The sequence below is a fragment of the Artemia sp. Qi Xiang Cuo genome, chromosome 3, assembly GCF_049724085.1.
Source record: "Artemia sp. Qi Xiang Cuo chromosome 3, ASM4972408v1, whole genome shotgun sequence".
Lineage (NCBI taxonomy): Eukaryota > Metazoa > Arthropoda > Branchiopoda > Anostraca > Artemiidae > Artemia > Artemia sp. Qi Xiang Cuo.
The window spans coordinates 7740094-7761992 of record NC_142796.1 but is presented as its reverse complement, the minus strand read 5'-3'; the positions used below and the strand labels follow the sequence as shown (position 1 = coordinate 7761992).

Here is a 21899-nt window from a genome sequence, read left to right as displayed (position 1 = left end):
CCAAGGGCTATAAGTTATGCCCTGGGGGTATATAAGGTTTATATAGAAAGGGTGATCCTATAAACTTCGGAGGGGTCTCATTGAATTGGTAATCAGACGTTCTAGTATCCTTTTCAAGATTGAGAGTGATCGAAGGGTGGATACCCCCTCCAAACCTCGTATTTTCCCGCATCTGAAATGCATCTGAAAGAAATTTTGAGATGGCCATTTGTTCTTGTAGAAACTTCGAAAAAGGCTCATTTGATTGGGAATTGAAAGGCTAGTCCCCTTTTTATTAGTCAAAAACGATTGGAGGGCAACAACCCTTCCCCTACGTATATCAATTCCCAAAACATATCAAATCAAAATTTTTAGATAGCCTTTTTGTTAAGCATAGTTGAAAGGTTTGGAAATCATGTCTTTGACAACCCCTATACCTTCTCAAGACCAGAACATAATTTGCACTTTACTGAAAAAAAAAATGGCTGTGGATTGTCAGTCTAGTACACTGTATATATAATTAGGTATATACTGATATATATTCCTTAAAGTTTTAATAATTTTTGTTTATTACAGTTAAAAAAGTTAAAACAAAGGTTAAAAGCCAAAATTAATTTTGAAAGAACAATGACAATATAAGCGAATGACAAAGTAAGCCAATTCGCAAAAATGCCCATTCAGCTCAATCCCCATTCAATTCAACCTAATTTGTGATTAATTACATGTTTGATTAATTATATGTTTGTGATTAATTATAAACATAAACGGCGATTGAGTTAAATAGAATGGAATTGAGTGGAAGATTGAGTTACATGAGGTTGAATTGAATGGGGATTGAGCTGCAGGGGGATTGAGTCGAATGGGGTTGAACTGAATGGAGTGGATTCGAATAGGGTGAAGTTGAAGAGTGTTAAGCTAAATGGGGGTGGAGTTATACGCACACCAACCACAATATATCTTAAAACACATCTCCGTTTGGAAAATTCTATCGATCTGCCATTATGCTGATTCTGCAACGTTTGTGGTTTCTAATTTTCAAACTACCAATAAGGAACCAGTAATCAAGTCTCCTTTGAAATCAAAATCGCAGGTTGGTCTTCAATATACCGAATGAGGACGCACCTTTTTGCCTTTTGAATGCAATAATTATGTTTGATACCAGACCCAAACTGATTTTTAAACCCAAATTGATTTGCATCATAGTTAACTAGATCAATAACATGAGGTAATAAAATATGTTCAAATAATGATATATATATATATATATATATATATATATATATATATATATATATATATATATATATATATATATATATAGTCCTTTCAGGGAAAAAGAAAATAATACTTTAAATCTTTTCGTTTTTTAAGACTTTATAGTTTGGCCTGCTATTTGTATGCTGGAGAAAAATTTTGAGTAATTTTTAACAACATACACCCTTTTAAAAATCTGGACACAAATAGTAGTGCTTAATTTAGTTTCATACCTCCTCTAGTTGACCTGAAATGGAAAACTTGATACCCTTCCCGAAAATTTTTTTTGAAATTTCTACGACAACGCCTTCTATAAAAACCTTAAACATATAAAAACATATTTTCTATAAAAATATATTTTCCATCTGGAAATCAACTACGCTGAACAAAATGGCTATCTCAAAATTTTGATTGGATGCGTTTGGGGGAATGATGGGCGGGGAGGGGGGGGGGGCTGGTTGCCCTCCAATCACTTTCGACTATTAAAAAGGGCATTAGCCCTTTGAATTTCCAATCAAATGAGCCTGTTTTGAAGTTCTTACGATAAAAACCTTATATGCCCCCAGGGCATAACTCAAAACCCTTGCCCTGAGGGTTGTGGGGGAGTGTCTTCCTCAAAAATATATTTTCTATCCGTAAATCAACTACGCTGAATAAAATGGCTATCTCAAAATTTGATGGGCCTGGGGGGGGGGCTAGCTGCCCTCCAATCACTTTCGAGTATTAAAAAGGCCCTAGAACTCTCAATTTCCAATCGAATGAGCCCTTTTTGAAGTCTCTACGACAACCCCTTCCATATGAAGTGCCCTGCTCCAAATTAAAAAAATAATATATGGTACATTGTGCCAACATTGTTCTTATATGCCCTAAGCGCATAATTTAAAACCCTTGCCCCGAGGGTTGTGGGGGAGTGTCCTTCTCAAAAAGATATTTTCTATCTGGAAATCAACTACGCTGAACAAAATGGCTATCTCAAAATTTTGATTGGATTTGATTGGGGGAATGATGGGAGTGGGGGGGGGGCCTAGTTGCCCCCCAATCACTTTTGACTATTAAAAAAGGCAATAGCCCTTCGAATTTCCAATCAAATGGGCCTGTTTTGAAGTTTATACGACAACGCCTCTGTAAAAACCTTATATGCCCCCAGGGTATAACTTAAAACCCTTGTCCTGAGGGCTGTGGGGGAGTCCTCCTCATAAACACATTTTCTATTTGGAAATCAACTACGCTGAACAAAATACCTATCTCAAAATTTTGATTGGATGTGTTTGAGGGAATGATGGGCGTGGGGGGGGGGGGGCGAGTTGCCCTCCAAACACTTTCGAGTATTAAAAAGGGCCCTAGAACTCTCGATTTCTAATCGAATGAGCCCCTTTTGAAGTCTCTACGACAACCCCTTCCATATAAAGTGCCCTGCTCCAAAGTAAAAAAATAATATATGGTACATTGTGCCAACATTGTTCTTATATGCCCTCAGCGCATAATTTAAAACCCTTGCCCCGAGGGTTATGGGGTAGTGTCCTACTCAATAACATATTTTCTAATTGGAAATCACCACCGCTGAACAAAATGGCTATCTTCAAATTGTTATTGGTTGTGATGAGGGGAAGAATGGGCGTGGGGGGGGGACTAGTTGCCCTCCAATCACTTTCGACTATGAAAAAGGGCACTAGCCACCCAAATTTCCAATCGAATGAGCCCTTTTTAAAGTTTCTACGACGACACCTTCAATACGAAGTGCCTGTCGAAGAAAAAAAAAACACACATTACGGCCATATCGTTCTTTACTTAGGCAGCGCTAGCGCGCCACCTATGATAGTTATGTACAAATACCAGACCAAAGAGTGGTTGGCACGCACGGTTCGAATCATAGAGTCGCTGATTATATTGTTTGGAGCGAGATTCAGCAGTGTAACTCCTTCAGCTCAGTCAAAGTCCACCCAGTTCCAAATCGGTTCCTGGACAAATCTGGAAGAAAGATCCGGAAAGGGATACAGGATAGATCCGGAAAGCGTATTCTGCTTCTCTGCCTATATACTTTATACACAATTTATGAAATGTCCCTTGTTTTGCTCATTTACATTTAAGATGTGCCAAAGAGAGATAAAGGTCGCCCATCTTAACCACTTTTAGGTCTTGGTCTAATCAGGCACGTCGATTGGAGTGGAGCATGGGGCTAATGCCCCCTATATTTTCTTGCTCTCTCCTCCCCGTAGCTTTTGAAAAATGCCTTCCATTGAAAAACACCTTTTCTGCTAACTTCACTGAAAAAAAGAAGAAAAGAAAAAGATGACCACACCTCGGAAATTCTTCCTGCTACTGTTGAGATCACTCCTGTACTGTAAAATTTGTCTAAAAAACTGTTGTCTCTGACAGTCAGCTCTACAGGAGCATATGCCGCCATGACTAATACATTGCCCTTGAAAACCCCTCCCCTAGTATCCTGTATTGATCCTGCCAGTCGTTGCTTTACAAAACATACTCTTATAAGGTTGATCATCTTAAATTATGTAAGAACCATATTGAAATACCGTATTGATTGTAATTAGATTATTGTGTCTATAAAACTGTAACTGTATACTATCATTTCCATATTTTTTTCGCTACATTAAATTTAGTAATGCTAATATACCATCTGTCCCCATTTCTTCCACCCTGGGTATCTAAGTACCTAAAAATAAGACCATTTTGTATCGACAACATTATTTAAAGTTTATCCGAGTCACTGCTATGACTTGGTCAATAAAAAGTAAAGGTAAAGAATGCAGCATTGGACTTTACAGTCCCTACCGGCAGTGCTGATCTCTGTTTCTTGGCCCTTCAGCCAGGAAGTGCAATGGGGGGCTGGGGGCCAATCATCCTGTGCTCTCGCACACCCTTCCTGTTTACCCTCCCCAGATTTCTCCAGGTACCCATTTAAAGTTGGTTCGACTCTGGATGAGCTTACACAGTCACGCCACGGACCCCCGTCCCAAACCAAATAATTGGGTACACCAGGATTCGAACCCACGTCCTCTGGTTCTACACAGGCAAATATCTCGATAAAAACGTGTGCTGGTCAATGTACCGCTCATCTATATTGTATACTGCAATAGGCGGTGCTATTTATTACTAAATTAGAAGAACTATGCTTAGGATCATAGGTTCAAATAGAGCCCACTTTTATGGGGGAAGTAATATTCATTGGTAGGGCGTCAAAATTTAAAATATTATTATTATTATTTTTATTAGGAGGGGTAGGCCCACTATCAGTGGGTTGAGGCTCAGGCCTTCAAGGCCCATTGCCCAGGGGTGGATCCAGGATTGTTTTTTAGAGGGGGAGGGCAAAATAGGTTGATCCGATAAACGCGTTAGGAGCAAGTTTAATTAACGCAAACTTGAGCTAATTAAGTAAATTACACTACTTTAGACTACACTATGTGGGGGGGGGGGTCCCCTCGCCCCCTGGATCCGCCCCTGCTATTGCCTCTACACCCTAAAAACTATGCTCCATTTATGGTTGAGGGGACCAATGATGTGCTCGGCCTCCCCATCCTTACCATATATCTTGCCAGCTGTCGGACTTCTCCTTCCCTTACTATTTTCTCCAGCTTAACAATAACATTATGAAATATCTCAAGCCTGTGTCTAATCCTAGCTTGACATTCTTCTATCACATGTATTCTTGTTTCATAGTGGCCATTTCGCATTTTTGGCCTAACGGGGATTCACTCCTCCCTTTTCGGAATAGATATTTCCCGAAATTCCCAGTTTCTGTTATGGCTTCTGTAACCATTGTCGTCTCGAACCATTTCAGTCATAGAAATTTAAAAGTACGTTTGATGCGAACATTTTCCAATCCCCCTAAAAATCCTAAGTTGAGCCCTGTCTCAAAATAGTCGTTAAAACTATTTCACATAGAGCATCATGGACGCAGATACCCTTAGCAGAGCAATAAAGCCCTTCCGCAGTAACACAAATAATATGGTATTTTTTCATCTTACTAAATTTATCAAGAAGCTTTCGTTGTGAAATTCAAATGCCCCAATATGGACTTGGGTATTCAAATGGCCACAATTATTCATCTTCACGGGTGGTTTTTTACCAACCAAATCTTCCGTTTTTAGGCGTAAAACAAGAATTATGTTGTTAAAGACACAAGACAAAATACAAAAAATTTAATTGGCATAGCAATCCATATTCACATAATTTCTTATAGCAGCCATCTAGGAAACCGAACAAAATTTCTCTAGATGGCAAGCATGATTTTATCTATTACGCTGCTACAAAGTATCTTCAAACTTTTTAGCGAAAGGATTATTTTAACTTGATTCTTCGTTTTTTCGTGCCATTAAATAAAAAGAAGTTGTATCAAACGAAAGTAAATAGCAACATTTAAACTTATAACGGACAGAAATTATTCCGTATACAAGGCGGGGTGCCCCCTCCACAGCCCTCGCTCTTTACGCTAAGGTTTCATAGTTTTATAATGAAAGCATTTATAAGTACAATAATGCTCCAGCAGTTGATTAAAAACATTGGGGACAAAGATTCAAACTTAGCATAAACAGCGGGTGGGTTGAGGGGTTTAATCTTCTTCCCTCCCATGGAACTCCATTTGGGAACGACCTGCTTCTGATTCGGCTCTGAATGGAGTCCAAAAGCACAAAACGCAGATAATTAGTGCCAATCAACACTTAACACTGAAAAAATGTAAGCAATGCTTCGATTTTCAATTTAGCTTACTATGGATCTTGTATTTTAAGTAAATGGTCGCTGCCGTGAATATCATGACAACAAAAAAAGTTGGTAATTTGTGTCACGTAAAATGATTTGCATATACATGTTATATAAAAAATATGCTTGACAAATTAAAGAAAACGTCATCTTAGCATCATTACTATTGAATAAGCATGCATTCTCTAGATATGCTTTTAAGTCCTTTTGCTTGGTCAAATAAGAAATTAGAGCGATAAATACAAAAAGGAAATTCATTTTCTTTTATTGATTATAATAAATTCGTGATAGTATGATTTTAGGTTACAAAAATAATTTCTATTTATGAGATGAACAAGCACTTCTGTCTGAAGCTTAAGCAAAAGAAATCCACATTTTTTATCAATGAAATACGTGGGTATATGCAAACTTTTCTTCAAGATTTTGCACTAATTAAAATTCATAACAAATGTTTGAAGCTAGATACCCTTTTCTCCAGCTCTAAATGGGTAAGCACAGGATAGCTGGCCTCTAGCCCCCATTGTACGACAACTCCTTCGATATGAAGTGCCCTGGTCTAAGACCAAGAAAAAAAAAAAAAACAATACATTGTGCCACCATCGTTCTTTACTTAGGCAGCGCTATTGCGGTGCCTGTGATAATATATTCGTGATAGTATAATTTTAGGTTACAAAAAAAATTTCTATTTATAAGACGAATAAGCACTTTTGTCTGAATCTTAAGCAAAAGAAATCTACATTTTTATCAACGAAATATGTGGTTATATGCAAACTTTTTCTTCAAGATTTTGCACTAATTAAATTCATAACGAACTGTTTGAAGCTGGGTACACTTTTCTAAGGCTCTAAATGGGTACCTGGGGAAATGTGGGTAAGGTAAGCAGGAAAGGTGTACAAAAGCACAGGTTGGCTGGGCCCCAGCCCCCCATTTCACTTCCTGGCTTAAGGGCCGCGAAACAGAGATCAGCACCGCCGGTTGGGACCTTGATGGTCAAGTGCCGTCATACTTACCTTTTAACTACCCTTTTCTCTCCCTCAAAATTATGAAATATTTTTTCTTCTGAGTAACGTAGGCCTATACCTTTTTGCTGGCTGCAAACAACAGGTTCAAATAAATATAGGGGGAAGGATTTTTTTTTCATTTTTTAATGAAGGTATCAAAAGTTGCTTTCAAAACAGGGGCGTCATTTGGGGGTGGCAAGGGGGCAGTTGCCCCCAATAAAATGCTGGAGAATCACCCCTGTTTCAAAATATAGAAGTCTTAACTCAGTGGTGGAACGATTGCCCTTGTCTCCAGTGAAAAAGGGGCTAGAATTGCTTGTCTCCTATAGGTGCTCTCATACAGTCTGTTAAAGTTGCTAGATAGTTAAAGTCTATAAGGTTGTTAGCTGCCATTGGCAGACCTGATGATCCTTTTTGTCAGGGCATCGGCGGCTTTGTTGTCATTAACAACCTAACGTCCAAGAATTTGCCGGAAGAAAGTCCTACGGTTGGAGTCTAATGAGAACTTATCGAAATTGATCAGTATAGTTCCTGGTATATAAAAGGGTAATTGACCAATGATTTCCAGGGCTGATTCAGAATCAGTGGCGATGGCAATTTTACTATTTGACCATTCGATATCTTAAAAATCATTCTGCGAGTCTCAACGTCAGCTCATCATCTCAAAGATCAAGGACTAGCCAGGGAGCTTTCCCAGTACCACTCCGAAATCAACTTTGTAAAATTTGACAGGGGATCCTAAATATGTCAACAGTCCAAAAAGCTTGTTAGAGGCTAGTTTAAAATAAAATAAAACACATATAAGCTCTTACTATTCCTTAAGCAAAGCAGTGCCCATTCAATGTAGATACAGCATAAACAATGCTGCGTTGGCAAGGCTTTCAATCAAGACGGGTAGCACCACAGGGAGCTCTCAAAGCTGTCAAATCACATAAATGATACTTCGTTTAGGCTGATTTTTAATTTCTCAAAGCGGGTATACAAGAATATTTTTAGACTGCTCTTTTCTAATCTTTAAAAGAAAATTTTCTCGAAATTTTTTTTTCGAGATTTCGTATTTTTTTTTTCGAATTTTTTTTCGAAAATTTTTTTTCGCTCCGCCTAATCGAAAAAACAAAATTCACACTTTCTAAAGATGTGAAGTTTCGTTCTATCTAAATATCTCTATCTCCCGCGCAAATTGAGAGAAGTTATATGGCTTTTCTAAGATTCCCGTGAAAGTAAGTGTTGGCTTTTGTTTTTCTGTTATTTATTTGGATTTCTTATCCAAGCTCTACAAGTTGTGGCAACAATGTCCAGTCAATAATAAATTATTAGGCCGCACAAACTAAAAAATCTTATAACGGTAGAGATAGGACGGTTCTTTAAGTTGACGTTGTCTTAAGTATTGATATGATTTCGGCTGACATATTAAAAAAGTTATTGGGAAGTCGGCTTTTATTTTTCTGTCATTTATTTGGTTGTCTTATCCAAGCTCTACAAGTTGTGAAAACAATGTCCGGTCAATAATAAATAATTAGGCCGCACAAACTAAAAAAACTTATAACGGACGAGATAGGACGATTCTTTAAGTTCAAAGTTCTCATAAGTATTGACATGATTTCAGCTGACATATTAAAAAGGTTATCGGGAAGTCGGCTTTTATTTTTCTGTCATTTATTTGGATGTCTTATCCAAGCTCTACAAGTTGTGGCAACAATGTCCAGTCAATAATAAATAATTAGGCCGCACAAATTAAAAAACTTATAACGGACGAGATAGGACGATTCTTTAAGTTCAAAGTTCTCATAAGTATTGACATGATTTCAGCTGACATATTAAAAAGGTTATCGGGAAGTCGGCTTTTATTTTTCTGTCATTTATTTGGATGTCTTATCCAAGCTCTACAAGTTGTGGCAACAATGTCCAGTCAATAATAAATAATTAGGCCGCACAAATTAAAAAACTTATAACGGACGAGATAGGACGATTCTTTATGCTAACGTTGTCTTAAGTATTGATATGATTTTGGCTGACATATTAAAAAAATTATCGGGAAGTCTTCTATTTACAGTTAATTGAGGCGTAACGGCCTCAACATTTGCTTTTTCGTCTTTAACTAACCCGTCAGTGTATCCCTAAGTGCCAAATGTAGCATTTTCTTCTTTTTCTTCATCTTAAAATAGCGAGGTATTTGAATCAATGAACATTGTCCTTTCTATCCTCTGTCGAAATGTTCACCAGGTAGTTAGTAGCCTACTGAATGAAACCTACTGAACTCACACGGTTAGAGCTACAGTTGACCCATAGTCCTTGCTATCTTGATCATTAATACATATAATTTAATAATAATAATAATTTTTATTAATTTAAAAGCCAAAAACTCATCCAACGGGTCACAACTGGGTCCATGATAATTCCAAAGTTTAGGAAGTAGGTGCTGAGTTGTGAATTCACTAAATTCCGAGGGTTTTAAGATACGACAGATCTATTCTCAGTTTTTTGTTTCTGTTAGATGTATGCCACATTTCTTAAAATCAATTCACTGCTGGAAGGGAGTTATTGGACAGCTATGAAAATCTCATTTCTACACTATTTTAAGATCAAGCTAATAACGTTTAGTTCGAGTATACGTTAATTCAGAAAACTGTGTGCTAATTCTCTGTTCAGAAAAATGTATTTTGAAGCTAAAAGGCAAAAATGTACACATATGTCTAATAATCCAACACTTAAATCTAACAAAAAATGTTTTTTATTTTTTGTTGGAGCGGATCCAACTAGATCGATGCTCAGGCCTCAAACTATAGCATAAGCACCCCCTGTGGCTAAGCTTGCGGAGTCACATCACTAGCCCCCCCCCCTCCCCCGGGATGCGAACATGCGTCCCCAAGAACATAGGATTACAAGTCCAGTGTACCATCCTAAGCAATTAAAGTAACTAAAAAATGTTCTAAAAAAGTTACTAAAAAAATGTTGTAACTAAAAAATCTCCCAACTTGAATCCCTTCCAAAAATTATTAGGGCAACATACCAGCTACTGGTAGGTAAACAGTTGGTTGTGATTGAATAAAATTATTTTGACTTGAGTATGCTAAAATTCAAGAAATAAATACTATTTCAAGTTCACAACATTATTAAACAAGTAATATCGAAATCTACTTTTCCAAATTGTCTATAGTTGGTGTCAGTGGTAAATCACCAATCCCCACCTCCAAAAACTATTGCAAATTAAGGGCTGGACAGACATAGCATTTTCCCGCTAAAAGCAGACTTAAATTATTCAATATCAGCATTATTACGCCAGATTTTAAGCTGTGATGTCTTTGTAGTTCAGACTAACTTTTCAGTATGAGATATTTCCTTAGTATGTTAGAAAATACATTTATTGAGGCCCTTTATATATATATATATATATATATATATATATATATATATATATATATATATATATATATATATATATATATATATATATATATATATATATATATATAGACCCCGGTGCCGCACCGATGAGGGAAGACCGGTGGCGGCGGAGCAAAAAAACAGCACACCATGCCGCGCCGCGCCGCCGGTAGGACACCGGAGGCACGCCATCGGTAAGATGTCGGCGGCGCGATCAATGTTGACCGCAAACATTAATGTTTTCATCAGTCTTTCTCAAATCACAGCTTCAATTTACAACAGATTCAAGCCTAATTACAACAGAGAAGTAGAAATCTGGTTGAAACGAAATGGCTGTGGCGTTTCAGAACCCTTGCATAATACGAGTAGTTGGAGTTTCTATTAGCTATGTATTCTTAACATAAATAAGTATCAAAATTAGTAATCCGCTTTAATCCGTTTTAAAGCTAATTCGTTTTAAATGTAACTAAATGAAATAACATGCAGACTGAAGTAGCTCCAGGAAGATGTTAAAATGTTCATCCTAGTTCGTCACTTTTAATCCAAGCAAAATGTTAGGACACCTAGTATCAGTTATTGAGTTTAAGCTTTGATTTCAAAATGCTCACAAGAATTACCAAATTTGGGAAAGTCGCAACAATAAGTCACCTGTGGTCAAAATACTTAGACTCCTCTTTGATCCCCACCCAGGCTCAAAGCTTCTGCTATGGTCATTTCTATGGAAATCTCCAAAGAGTTTCTTTTTAAAATAGCTTTCAAGCGTAGTTAGGGGTATTTAGACTTTTTTGCTTTTCTTCAAAGCTTTGAAAAAAGTGTTATAATATTCCAAATGTTACATTTGTGCATATTTTTGGCAATCATTTGTGGGGTGATCGACTTTTTTAAACCACTGTAGATACGTAAGAACGTTGCAACATCTAGTACCCTGAGGTCACAAGACTGTCAAAGACTCCTCTTTGAACCTCCCAAATTGAAAGCTTTTATTATGACCTGGCCTTTTAATTTAACTTGGGCACTGGACCAAGGGCGCCATTGTCACTCGAGCGCAACGTTAGGTTGGGATGTCGATATCGCTTTCGTCACACCAATTCGTTTTTGTGTGAATATGCCTGGTACATATGAATGTACCAGGCTTCATCAATAGGAAAGTAAACCCGTTTCATCAATAGGAAAAAAAAAACCCGGATATGACGCATATGTCCCTTTCCCTTTGGACGATAAAACCATGCAAGTGCTGTATCAAGTATAACTCACGAAAATCTTGTTAATTTTGTCAATTTTTCAACTTTTTGGCATCCCTGCTTTCAATAAAAAATCAAGGTACTATCACTTAAATATAATAACTCCCTATGCCCGCCTTCTGGATATATATATATATATATATATATATATATATATATATATATATATATATATATATATATATATATATATATATATATATATATATATATATATATATATATATATATATATATATATATATATATATATATATATATATATATATATATATATATATATATAGACCCCGGCGCGGCGCCGATGAGGGAAGACCGGCGGCGGTGGGACAAAAAAAAGCACGCCGCACCGCCGGTAAGACGCCGGCGACGCGCCGCCGGTAAGATGTCGGTGGCGCGCCGTCGGCGCGATCAATGTTGACCGCAAACATTAATATTTTCATCAGTCTTTCTCAAATCAGTTTCATCAGTTTCAGAACCCTTGCATAATACGAGTAGTTGAAGTTTCTATTAGCTATGTATTCTTAACATAAATAAGTATCAAAATTAGTACTTTTTTTCATCGAGCATTACTGCACATAAAACTTCAAACACCGTATCACAAATTCGTCAGTTATCTGGGTAAAAACTTTGAATATAACTTTGAACTTAGAAGCTTAATTTTTTCATAATGCCCTTTGCCTATATCTGTTTTGTCACATTTACAACAGTTGAAATGGGCGACATTGATATTGATTGTATTTTTTTTCTCTTTTGGATTCCTAAGAAGCCTTCTTGTATTAAAAACTGGTTTTTAATTACAATTAAAAAAAAAAATATTTTGAAGTTTTTTTTGGCTTCTTCATAGAATATATGTCATGTAGGCTAAGGCTAAACTGCTGCTTTTTTATCGCTTTTGGCTGCTCTTTTGAATATTATTCATTTTTTCTTTTGGGGATTCATTCCAAATTATAAATTGATAAATACCTAATATCAGTCAAATTATAAACTGTATCTAAAAGGAGTAAAATTATCAAATTGAAAAATACATGATGAACACTTCACATGAGAACACTTCAATTACAATGAAACAAAAAACACTTAATGGTTAATTCGGTATGAAGAAAAATGAAGTGCCAGCTATTTTTTTAGGTAAAAAATGAAAAGCTAATCCGTTTTAAATGTAACTAAATGAAATAATATGCAGACTGAAGTAGCACCAGGAAGATGTTAAAATTTTCATCCTAGTTCGTCACTTTTAATCCAAGCAAAATGTTAGGACACCTAGTATCAGTTATTGAGTTTAAGCTTTGATTTCCAAATGCTCACAAGAATTACCAAATTTAAGAAAGTCGAAACAATAATTCACCTGTGCTCAAAATACTTAGACACCTCTTTGATCCCCACCCAGGCCCAAAGCTTCTGCTATGGTCATTTCCATGGAAATCTCCAAAGAGGTTCTTTTTAAAATAGCTTTCAAGCCTAGTTAGGGGTATTTAGACTTTTTTGCTTTTCTTCAAAGCTTTGGAAAAAGTGTTATAATATTCCAAATGTTACATTTGTGCATATTTTTGGTAATCATTTGTGAGGTGATCGAATTTTCTAAACCACTGTAGATACGTAAGAACGTTGCAATATCTAGTACCCTGAGGTCATAAGCCTGTCAAAGACTCCTCCTTGAACCTCCCAAATTGAAAGCTTTTATATGACTGCTTTAATGTAACTTGGGCACTGACCGGACGCCATTGTTACTCGAGCGCAACGTTAGGTGGGGATGTCGATATCGCTTTCGTCACACCAATTCGTTTTTGTGTGAATCTGCCTGGTACTATGAATGTACCAGGCTTCATCAATGGGAGAAACCCGTTTCATCAATAGAAAAAAACCGATTGGACGCATATGTCCCTTTCCCTTTGGACGATAAAACCATGCAAGTGCTGTATCAGTATAACTCACGAAAATCTTGTTAATTTTGTCAATTTTCAAATGTTTTTCAGCGAGCAATACTGCATATAAAACTTCAAATACCGTATTACAAAATTCGTCAGTTATCTGGGTAAAAACTTTGAATATAACTTTGAACTTAGAAGCTTGATTTTTTTCATTATGCCCTTTGCCTATATCTGATTTCTCACCTTTAAAAAAGTTGAAATGGGCGACTTTGATAATGATTGTTCTTTTTTTTTGCTCTTTTGGATTCCTAAGAAGCCTTCTTGCATTAAAAACTGGTTTTTAAATACAATTTAAAGAAAATGCATTTTAAAGTTTTTTTGGCTTCTTTATAGAATATATGTCATGTAGGCTAAGGATGAACTGCTGCTTTTTTATCGCTTTTGGCTGCTCTTTTGGTTATCATCCATTTTTTATTTTGGGGATTCATTCCAAATTATAAACTGATAAATACCTAATATAAGTCAAATTATAAACTGTATCTAAAAGGAGTAAATTTATCAAATTGAAAAATACATGATGAACACTTCAGATGAGAACACTTAAATTACAATGACACAAAAAACACTTAATAGTTTATTCGCTATGAAGAAAAATGAGGTGCCAGCTATTTTCTTAGGTAAAAACTGAAAAGCTCATCCGTTATAAGTGTAATTAAATGAAATAATATGCAGACTGAAGTAGCTCCAGGAAGATGTTGAAATGTTCATCCTAGTTCGTCGCTTTTAATCCATGCAAAATGTTAGGACACTTAGTATCAGTTATTGAGTTTAAGCTTTCATTTCCAAATGCTCACAAGAATTACGAAATTTAAGGAAGTCGCAACAATAAGGCACCTGTGTTCAAAATACTCAAAGACTTCACTTTGATCCCCACCCAGGCTCAAAGCTTCTGCTATGGTCATTTCCATGGAAATCTCCAAAGAGTTTCTTTTTAAAATAGCTTTCAAGCGTAGTTAGGGGTATTTAGACTTTTTGCTTTTCTTCAAAGCTTTGGAAAAAGTGTTATAATATTCCAAATGTTACATTTGTGCATATTTTTGGTAATCATTTGTGGGGTGATCGAATTTTCTAAACCACTGTAGATACATAAGAACGTTGACCTGGCCTTTTAATGTAACTTGGGCATTGGACCAAGGGCGCCATTGTTACTCTAGCGCAACGTTAGGTGGGGATGTCGATTGTCGATATCGCTTTCGTCACACCAATTCGTTTTAGTGTGAATCTGCCTGGTACTTATGAATGAATGCTTTTCAATCAAAGCAAACCCGTTTCATCAATAAGAAAAAAATAGATTGGACACATATGTCCCTTTCCCTTTGGACGATAAAACCATGCAAGTGCTGTATCAAGTATAACTCACGAAAATCTTGTTAATTTTGTCAACTTTTCAACTTTGTGGCATCCCTGCTTTCAATAAAAAAAAAATCAAGGTACTATCATGTTAGGACACTTAGTATCAGTTATTGAGTTTAAGCTTTATATTTCCAAATGCTCACATAGAATTACAGAAATTTAAGGAAGTCGCAACAATAAGGCACCTGTGTTCAAAATACTCAAAGACTTCACTTTGATCCCCACCCAGGCTCAAAGCTTCTGCTATGGTCATTTCCATGGAAATCTCCAAAGAGTTTCTTTTTAAAATAGCTTTCAAGCGTAGTTAGGGGTATTTAGACTTTTTGCTTTTCTTCAAAGCTTTGAAAAAAGTGTTATAATATTCCAAATGTTACATTTGTGCATACTTTTGGTAGTCATTTGTGGGGTGATCGAATTTTCATAAACCACTGTAGATACGTAAGAACGTTGACCTGGCCTTTTAATGTAACTTGGGCATTGGACCAAGGGCGCCATTGTTACTCTAGCGCAACGTTAGGTGGGGATGTCGATTGTCGATATCGCTTTCGTCACACCAATTCGTTTTAGTGTGAATCTAGCCTGGTACTTATGAATGAATGATTTTCAAAGCAAACCCGTTTCATCAATAAGAAAAATAGATTGGACACATATGTCCCTTTCCCTTTGGACGATAAAACTATGCAAGTGCTGTATCAAGTATAACTCACGAAAATCTTGTTAATTTTGTCAACTTTTCAACTTTGTGGCATCCCTGCTTTCAATAAAAAATCAAGGTACTATCATGTTAGGACACTTAGTATCAGTTATTGAGTTTAAGCTTTGATTTCCAAATGCTCACAAGAATTACCAAATTTAAGAAAGTCGCAACAATAAGTCACCTGTGGTCAAAATACTTAAAGACTTCACTTTGATCCCCACCCAGGCTCAAAGCTTCTGCTATGGTCATTTCCATGGAAATCTCCAAAGAGTTTCTTTTTAAAATAGCTTTCAAGCGTAGTTAGGGGTATTTAGACTTTTTGCTTTTCTTCAAAGCTTTGAAAAAAGTGTTTTAATATTCCAAATGTTACATTTGTGCATAATTTTGGTAATCATTTGTGGGGTGATCGAATTTTCTAAACCACTGTAGATACGTAAGAAAGTTGCAGCATCTAGTACCCTGAGGTCATAAGACTGTCAAAGACTCCTCCTTGAACCTCCCAAATTGAAAGCTTTTATTATGACCTGGCCTTTTAATGTAACTTGGGCATTGGACCAAGGGCACCATTGTTACTCGAGCGCAACGTTAGGTGGGGATGTCGATTGTCGATATCGCTTTCGTCACACCAATTCGTTTTAGTGTGAATCTACCTGTTACATATGAATTAATGTTTTCAAAGTAAACCCTTTTCATCAATAGGGAAAAAAAACTGGATTGGACGCGTATGTCCCTTTCCCTTTGGACCATAAAACCATGCAAGTGCTGTATCAAGTATAACTCACGAAAATCTTGTTAATTTTGTCAACTTTTGAACTTTTTGGCATCCCTGCTTTCAATAAATAAAATCAAGGTACTATCACTTAAATGTAATAACTCCCTATGCCCCCCTTCTGGATACCATCTTGATAGGATAGCGTCTCTGCTTTAAATAAAAAAAAATAATTAACTTATTGGCACCTCTGCTTTAAAAAAAATTGAGATCTTTCATTTAAATATGATAGCTCAATACCCCCCCCCTCTGGATACCACCTTGACAGGATGCCATCTCTGCTTCAAATAAAAAAAAAATTAACTTTTTGGGATTCCTGCTTTCAATAAATAACATTTCGAGCTATTATCATTTAAATATAATACCTCCCTACACCCCTCCTCTGGATACCACCTTGATAGGATACCGTATCAGCTTTCATTAGAAAAATAATTTAATTAATAATTAAAAAGGTCAATATATGGTTCAAACAAACACGCAAAATAACGTTAAACAGCTTAATGTTCCTTGAAAAAAAAATTGAAGGTATGAGTAAAGGGGTACAAAGACAACAACAAAAATGTCGAAATTATTGAGATATACCTCAAATTATTGGAAAACTGAGTGATAGATACGCCATGGCATTCCATAAGATCTAAAGAATTGAAATAAAAGGGAGCACACACAAAAGCCAAATTAGGCCAGTAGCCTATGAGAAATCGCAAAATACCCAAGACAATGAACGAGTCCTAATGGGGGGCCCTGGGTCTATCAATATTTCAATGGTTTCCCAGGGAATTTGATATCATTTTCTTCTGTTTTCCACTTTAAATGAAAAAAATAACTATCTTTTTGGCATCCCCGCTTTCAATAAGAAAAAATGACGAATTATCATATAAAAATGATAGCCCCCTATACCCCTCCCCTAGGGGCAACAATTTACAATTTATTTAAGAATCATATTTTTGGGGTAACTTCCGGTTCAATCTTTAAGTCCCCAACCTTGTACATAGCTTAGTCTATAGCTAAATTGTGTCTCAACCTCAGGCTGTTTTTGTTTGGGGGGGGGTCTAAAAATTTTCCAGAAAGAAAATTTTATTTTCTATCAGGTGTTCAATAATTGCGTATTAAACATTGAGAAAATCTTATCTAAAAACAGAAAAAAAAAATCTGAAAACTTACAATTCAGCTGTAGAAACAGTATGTCGGCTGTCAATTTCAAAATCCAAGAAAAGCCTGAAGCTGTATAGTAGTCAATGCGTTCTATAATTCTATTCAACTTTAATATAAAATTCTTGACTACCAAAAATATAAGAAATGGCGATTGTGAAACTGTATTCAAAATGATTTAAATTCATTTCATAAAGACGATATTTTTTTGTCAACATATGAAGAATTATGTATATTGCAATATATGCAATAGAATATTGCCTCTGTTTGGTTTTTATGCATAAAAACAAAAGAGACGAAAATTAATGAACCAGAGAGCAGTGAAGAATTATGGTATACAAAGTAATATTTGGCAGGGAAAGTCACTGGTGATAAATCACTAGGGGTGGCGCCGTAATTGCGTGAATTACGGCGAATCGAGAACCCAAATTATTTTTCAGAGTGACGCATAAATTTTCAGGGAAACACCAGAAAACTTGGGAACAATGCAAGCCCTGCTTGATTTCTAATAAGGAAATTCAAAATACTAAACCACATGAGACGCAAAAGCTCCAACTTTGCGGTTGACGCAATAAAGAATTGCCGTAAAAATAATTTAAAGTCGACCGAACGCCGCCGCCTCTGCCGGCGGTGCGCCGGCGGCGTTACGACACTTTGGCAGCGTTCGACCGGGCCGCTCGTCGGCGGCATTCGGTCGATCCGCCGGCGTGGCACCGGGGTCTATATATATATATATATATATATATATATATATATATATATATATATATATATATATATTTAAAGGCCCTAATGGAATTTTCCGAAAATTGTGACCCATCTCGATCTTTTTTACACCAGAAAATGGTAGTAAGTCAATAATCAGAAAAAAATATTGTGCCGTTTCAATAAAAAAATTCAGATAAACAAATATATATACATATATACAATTACTATTCCTTTAGTAAGATATCCATTTCAAAATATAACGCAATCCTTGAATTTCACTGTTTTCAAAGCGAATAGAAAATCAAAACACAAAATGCTTGAAAGAGGCTTATTTTAATAGAAAATTCTGGTTTTTGTGCCATTTGCCTAGTAACGAAAGAGACCATGTCACTACAATTCGCTGTTTTAAGCCTAAGTACCAGGGGACAAAGCTTTGTTTGGTGAAAAAAATGACAGGTTTTTTTTTAAAGAACTTTATTTTCATTTCATTTTATTTTGCAAACCTTTTTGTATATTTATACTAACAACATATTCTATACTAACGACAATCGTTAGCTATAATGTGCGTTTTGAAATTTAAATTACTTTTCAATTTTAATTGTTGATTGCTTAACAAGTTAGATTTATGGTTTGGCTAAGCAAAATGTCTTTGACGAACACTCCTATTTAAAAATTAAAAATAGTTTGCAAAGAATGCACCATCTTTTCTGTGAAAAGCTCCTTATATGCACAAACACGCTCATAAAATCCCGGAAAACAACGTTACAACTGTCTTGTCTTTTAGCGTTTCGCTGAAAGACGCTTAGGAGTCTTGAACCTTCTGGTGTTAGGTATCATGGTGTTATGATAGTGCAGGTGAAAAGATAGCATGCTGGTAACAGGTACATTGTTTGGATAAACATGACAAACATGAGAATAAACACAGATAATAATAATCTGTGGTGTCAATTGACGAATGGTTAGGGGGGGGGGGCAAACTTGTCGGTTTTTTTTCAATGGAAACACAAAAAACAGCATTTTTCAATAAGATTACCCCAAAAAAGGTATTTTTCAAATCTAGCAAAGGGATCTTGGGGTACGAACGCTCCCTCCCTGCCGCCAATAGACGCCACTGATAATTAAAATGATAAATAATATAAAAAACATCAAAGTTTATGCTAATGAGTAATTAAACGAGAACTTCTACAAAAGGTTATAACTTCAGTTATTATAATTCAGTTATTTCAGTTATTATAATTTCATATAATTTCATATAATTCCAGTTATTATATAACTTCAGAAGTGGAAAAAGAGTCTATGCCTGGTCATTTAATAAACGATATTTGAAAATGAGAAATTTAAACTCCTACCTTTTTCAAGATAACTGTCAGCAGGGTTTGCAACGCGAATCAGATCACCTTTTCTAAAGGAAAGAACTCCTGACTCTTTTGTATTGTAGTCAGATAATGCTCTAACCAAGGTTTGTGAGTTCTGCAAGATAAAAGTTGAGATTGAAGATTGAATTCGAATAGGCCTGTCAGATAGTGAAGCAAGAGCTAGGAATAGAATGATATACATAAATATATATATATATATATATATATATATATATATATATATATATATATATATATATATATATATATATATATATATATATATATATATATATATATATATATATATATATATATATATATATACATATATATACATCACTCACTATATATATATATATATATATATATATATATATATATATATATATATCACTCTCATATATATATATATATATATATATATATATATATATATATATATATATATATATATATATATATATATATATATATATATATATATATATATATATATATATATATATATATATATATATATATATATAAAACAGAAGAAGAAATTATGCAAATATTTCAGACGTTTCCACTCAACCGTCTTCAGTGCAGAACAAAAAAAAAGAAAAAAATAAAGACAAAAGTCCAAAGGACAATATAAAACCATACCTCAAAACAAACACTGAAACTAAAACAGGACCCTTTCAAAGCAACAAAGAAAGGGTAACTGAATTAAAAATACAATACTGAATGATATTAATTCACAATTCCATTTTGTGTAAAGCATTCTTAAAGGCTAAAGCATTCTTAAAGGCTAATCACTTAGCAGGTAGGTTAATATCAGAGGCTCTTTTACGTTGCGAAATATAATTTTGTGAATGGATATAGAAAAGATTAGAGTTAATAAGTTTATTATAAATGGGGCTTAGAAAAGTTTCTCCAGTGTCTCTATTGAGGGCGACCTTTAGGTGAATTTGCTTTTTTTATTTCAGCTGCCTCCATGAAAACTTACGTGAGATCTTTAACAGGGGCAATAATGGAGATATTATCAAACAAAATGAAATGATGTGACTTGCCATAGACGTGTTGAGCCAAGTCGAAACCAAAAGTCTCAGGTCTTTGGCGTGGCCCCATGGCTTTGTCGATTGAGGATCTGTGTTCCGATAACCTTTGCCCAAATTGCGGTTGGGTTCTCCCAAAATAGAAACACCCACAAGAACAGGGAACAGGGAACAGCTGGTTTTATCTTTGCCGCTGTTGAAAAAGCTCTGTATTGTATTTGAATTTATAGAAGTGATATTAAGGTTATGTTTTTTTTTTAGGATTCTTGTCAGTTTGTCACTCAGTATTGGAATATAGGGCAGAATAGTGAAAAGTTTCTAATCACCCACCAAGAGGATGATACCTGTTGGGGGTTGTGGAGTTGATGCATTCTTTTCTGATTTTTTTGTCTTTTTTCTATGATGGATTCGAGTAATTTTATGGGATGCCCATTGCAAAATAAAATGTCCTAAAGATTATTCTATTCTGAGATTGTGTGAGGTTCTGAGCATATTCTTATTACACGATCAACCAAAGGTATAACTACTCCTCTTTTTACGCAAGGACAGTGTATGAAAGGAAATTGCAAATACCTATCGTTATGTGTAGGCTTTCGATAGGCTTTCTATAGATGTGTAGGCTTTCTAACTGAGACGCCTAGAAAAGGTAGTGTGTGGTTATCTTCTAGTTCTAAGGTGAACTGAAGGTTAGAATAGAAAGTGTTAAGATGAGTCAAGAAGGAGTTAAGTGACGCCTCTCCACGATCCCACACAGAAATAACATAATCCACAAACTGGCCTCAGGAACGTGGTCCCAGAGAAAAATTGTTCAAAGCAGAGGTTTCAGTGAATTTCATATAAAAGTTATCCAAAAAAAGATGAAAGGCCCGTACCCATTGGTCGACTTATAATTTGGGTGAAAAATTGGTTATTGTATCGGAAATATAAGGAAGAACTATTGTAAAGACGGACGAGACGCATAATAGTTTCGATATCTGGTGTTTTGGTCCATTTGGTCAATATTATCTTCTAGTTTCCTTTGAAGAGCAAGTTCATATTTTTTAATATCACAAGATGTATTGATAGAAATAGCTTCGAAACTAACGAAAATTACATCTTTTCTTATTTCAAGGTCTTTTAATTTTTTAACAAGGTGAACGGAAGTTTTAATGTATGGTCCCAAACTTTTTTTCAGACGCCCTCTTTCGCCGTTTTTTTTTCTTTTTTCACTCTTTTTTAGAATAAATTTGTCAATTTGGTCAATTATTTGCATCTTTGTCACATTGCCCCCCCCCCTGCCCCAAAGATTTTGCTCATTGGCGCTCTTGTCACAGTCCCCCCCA

The 21899-nt window shown here is 35.5% G+C and overlaps 1 protein-coding gene across 1 annotated transcript in view; it reads right to left on the bottom strand.

Moving 5' to 3' along the window:
* The window catches only part of LOC148953711 (unconventional myosin-XV-like), a 548203-nt gene that overhangs the window by 96470 nt on the left and 429834 nt on the right, over positions 1-21899 (bottom strand). Inside the window, exon 42 of the mRNA XM_089108456.1 lies at positions 19532-19652. Coding sequence (XP_088964582.1) covers positions 19532-19652 — 121 coding nt within the window. The remainder of the gene's footprint in view (positions 1-19531; positions 19653-21899) is intronic.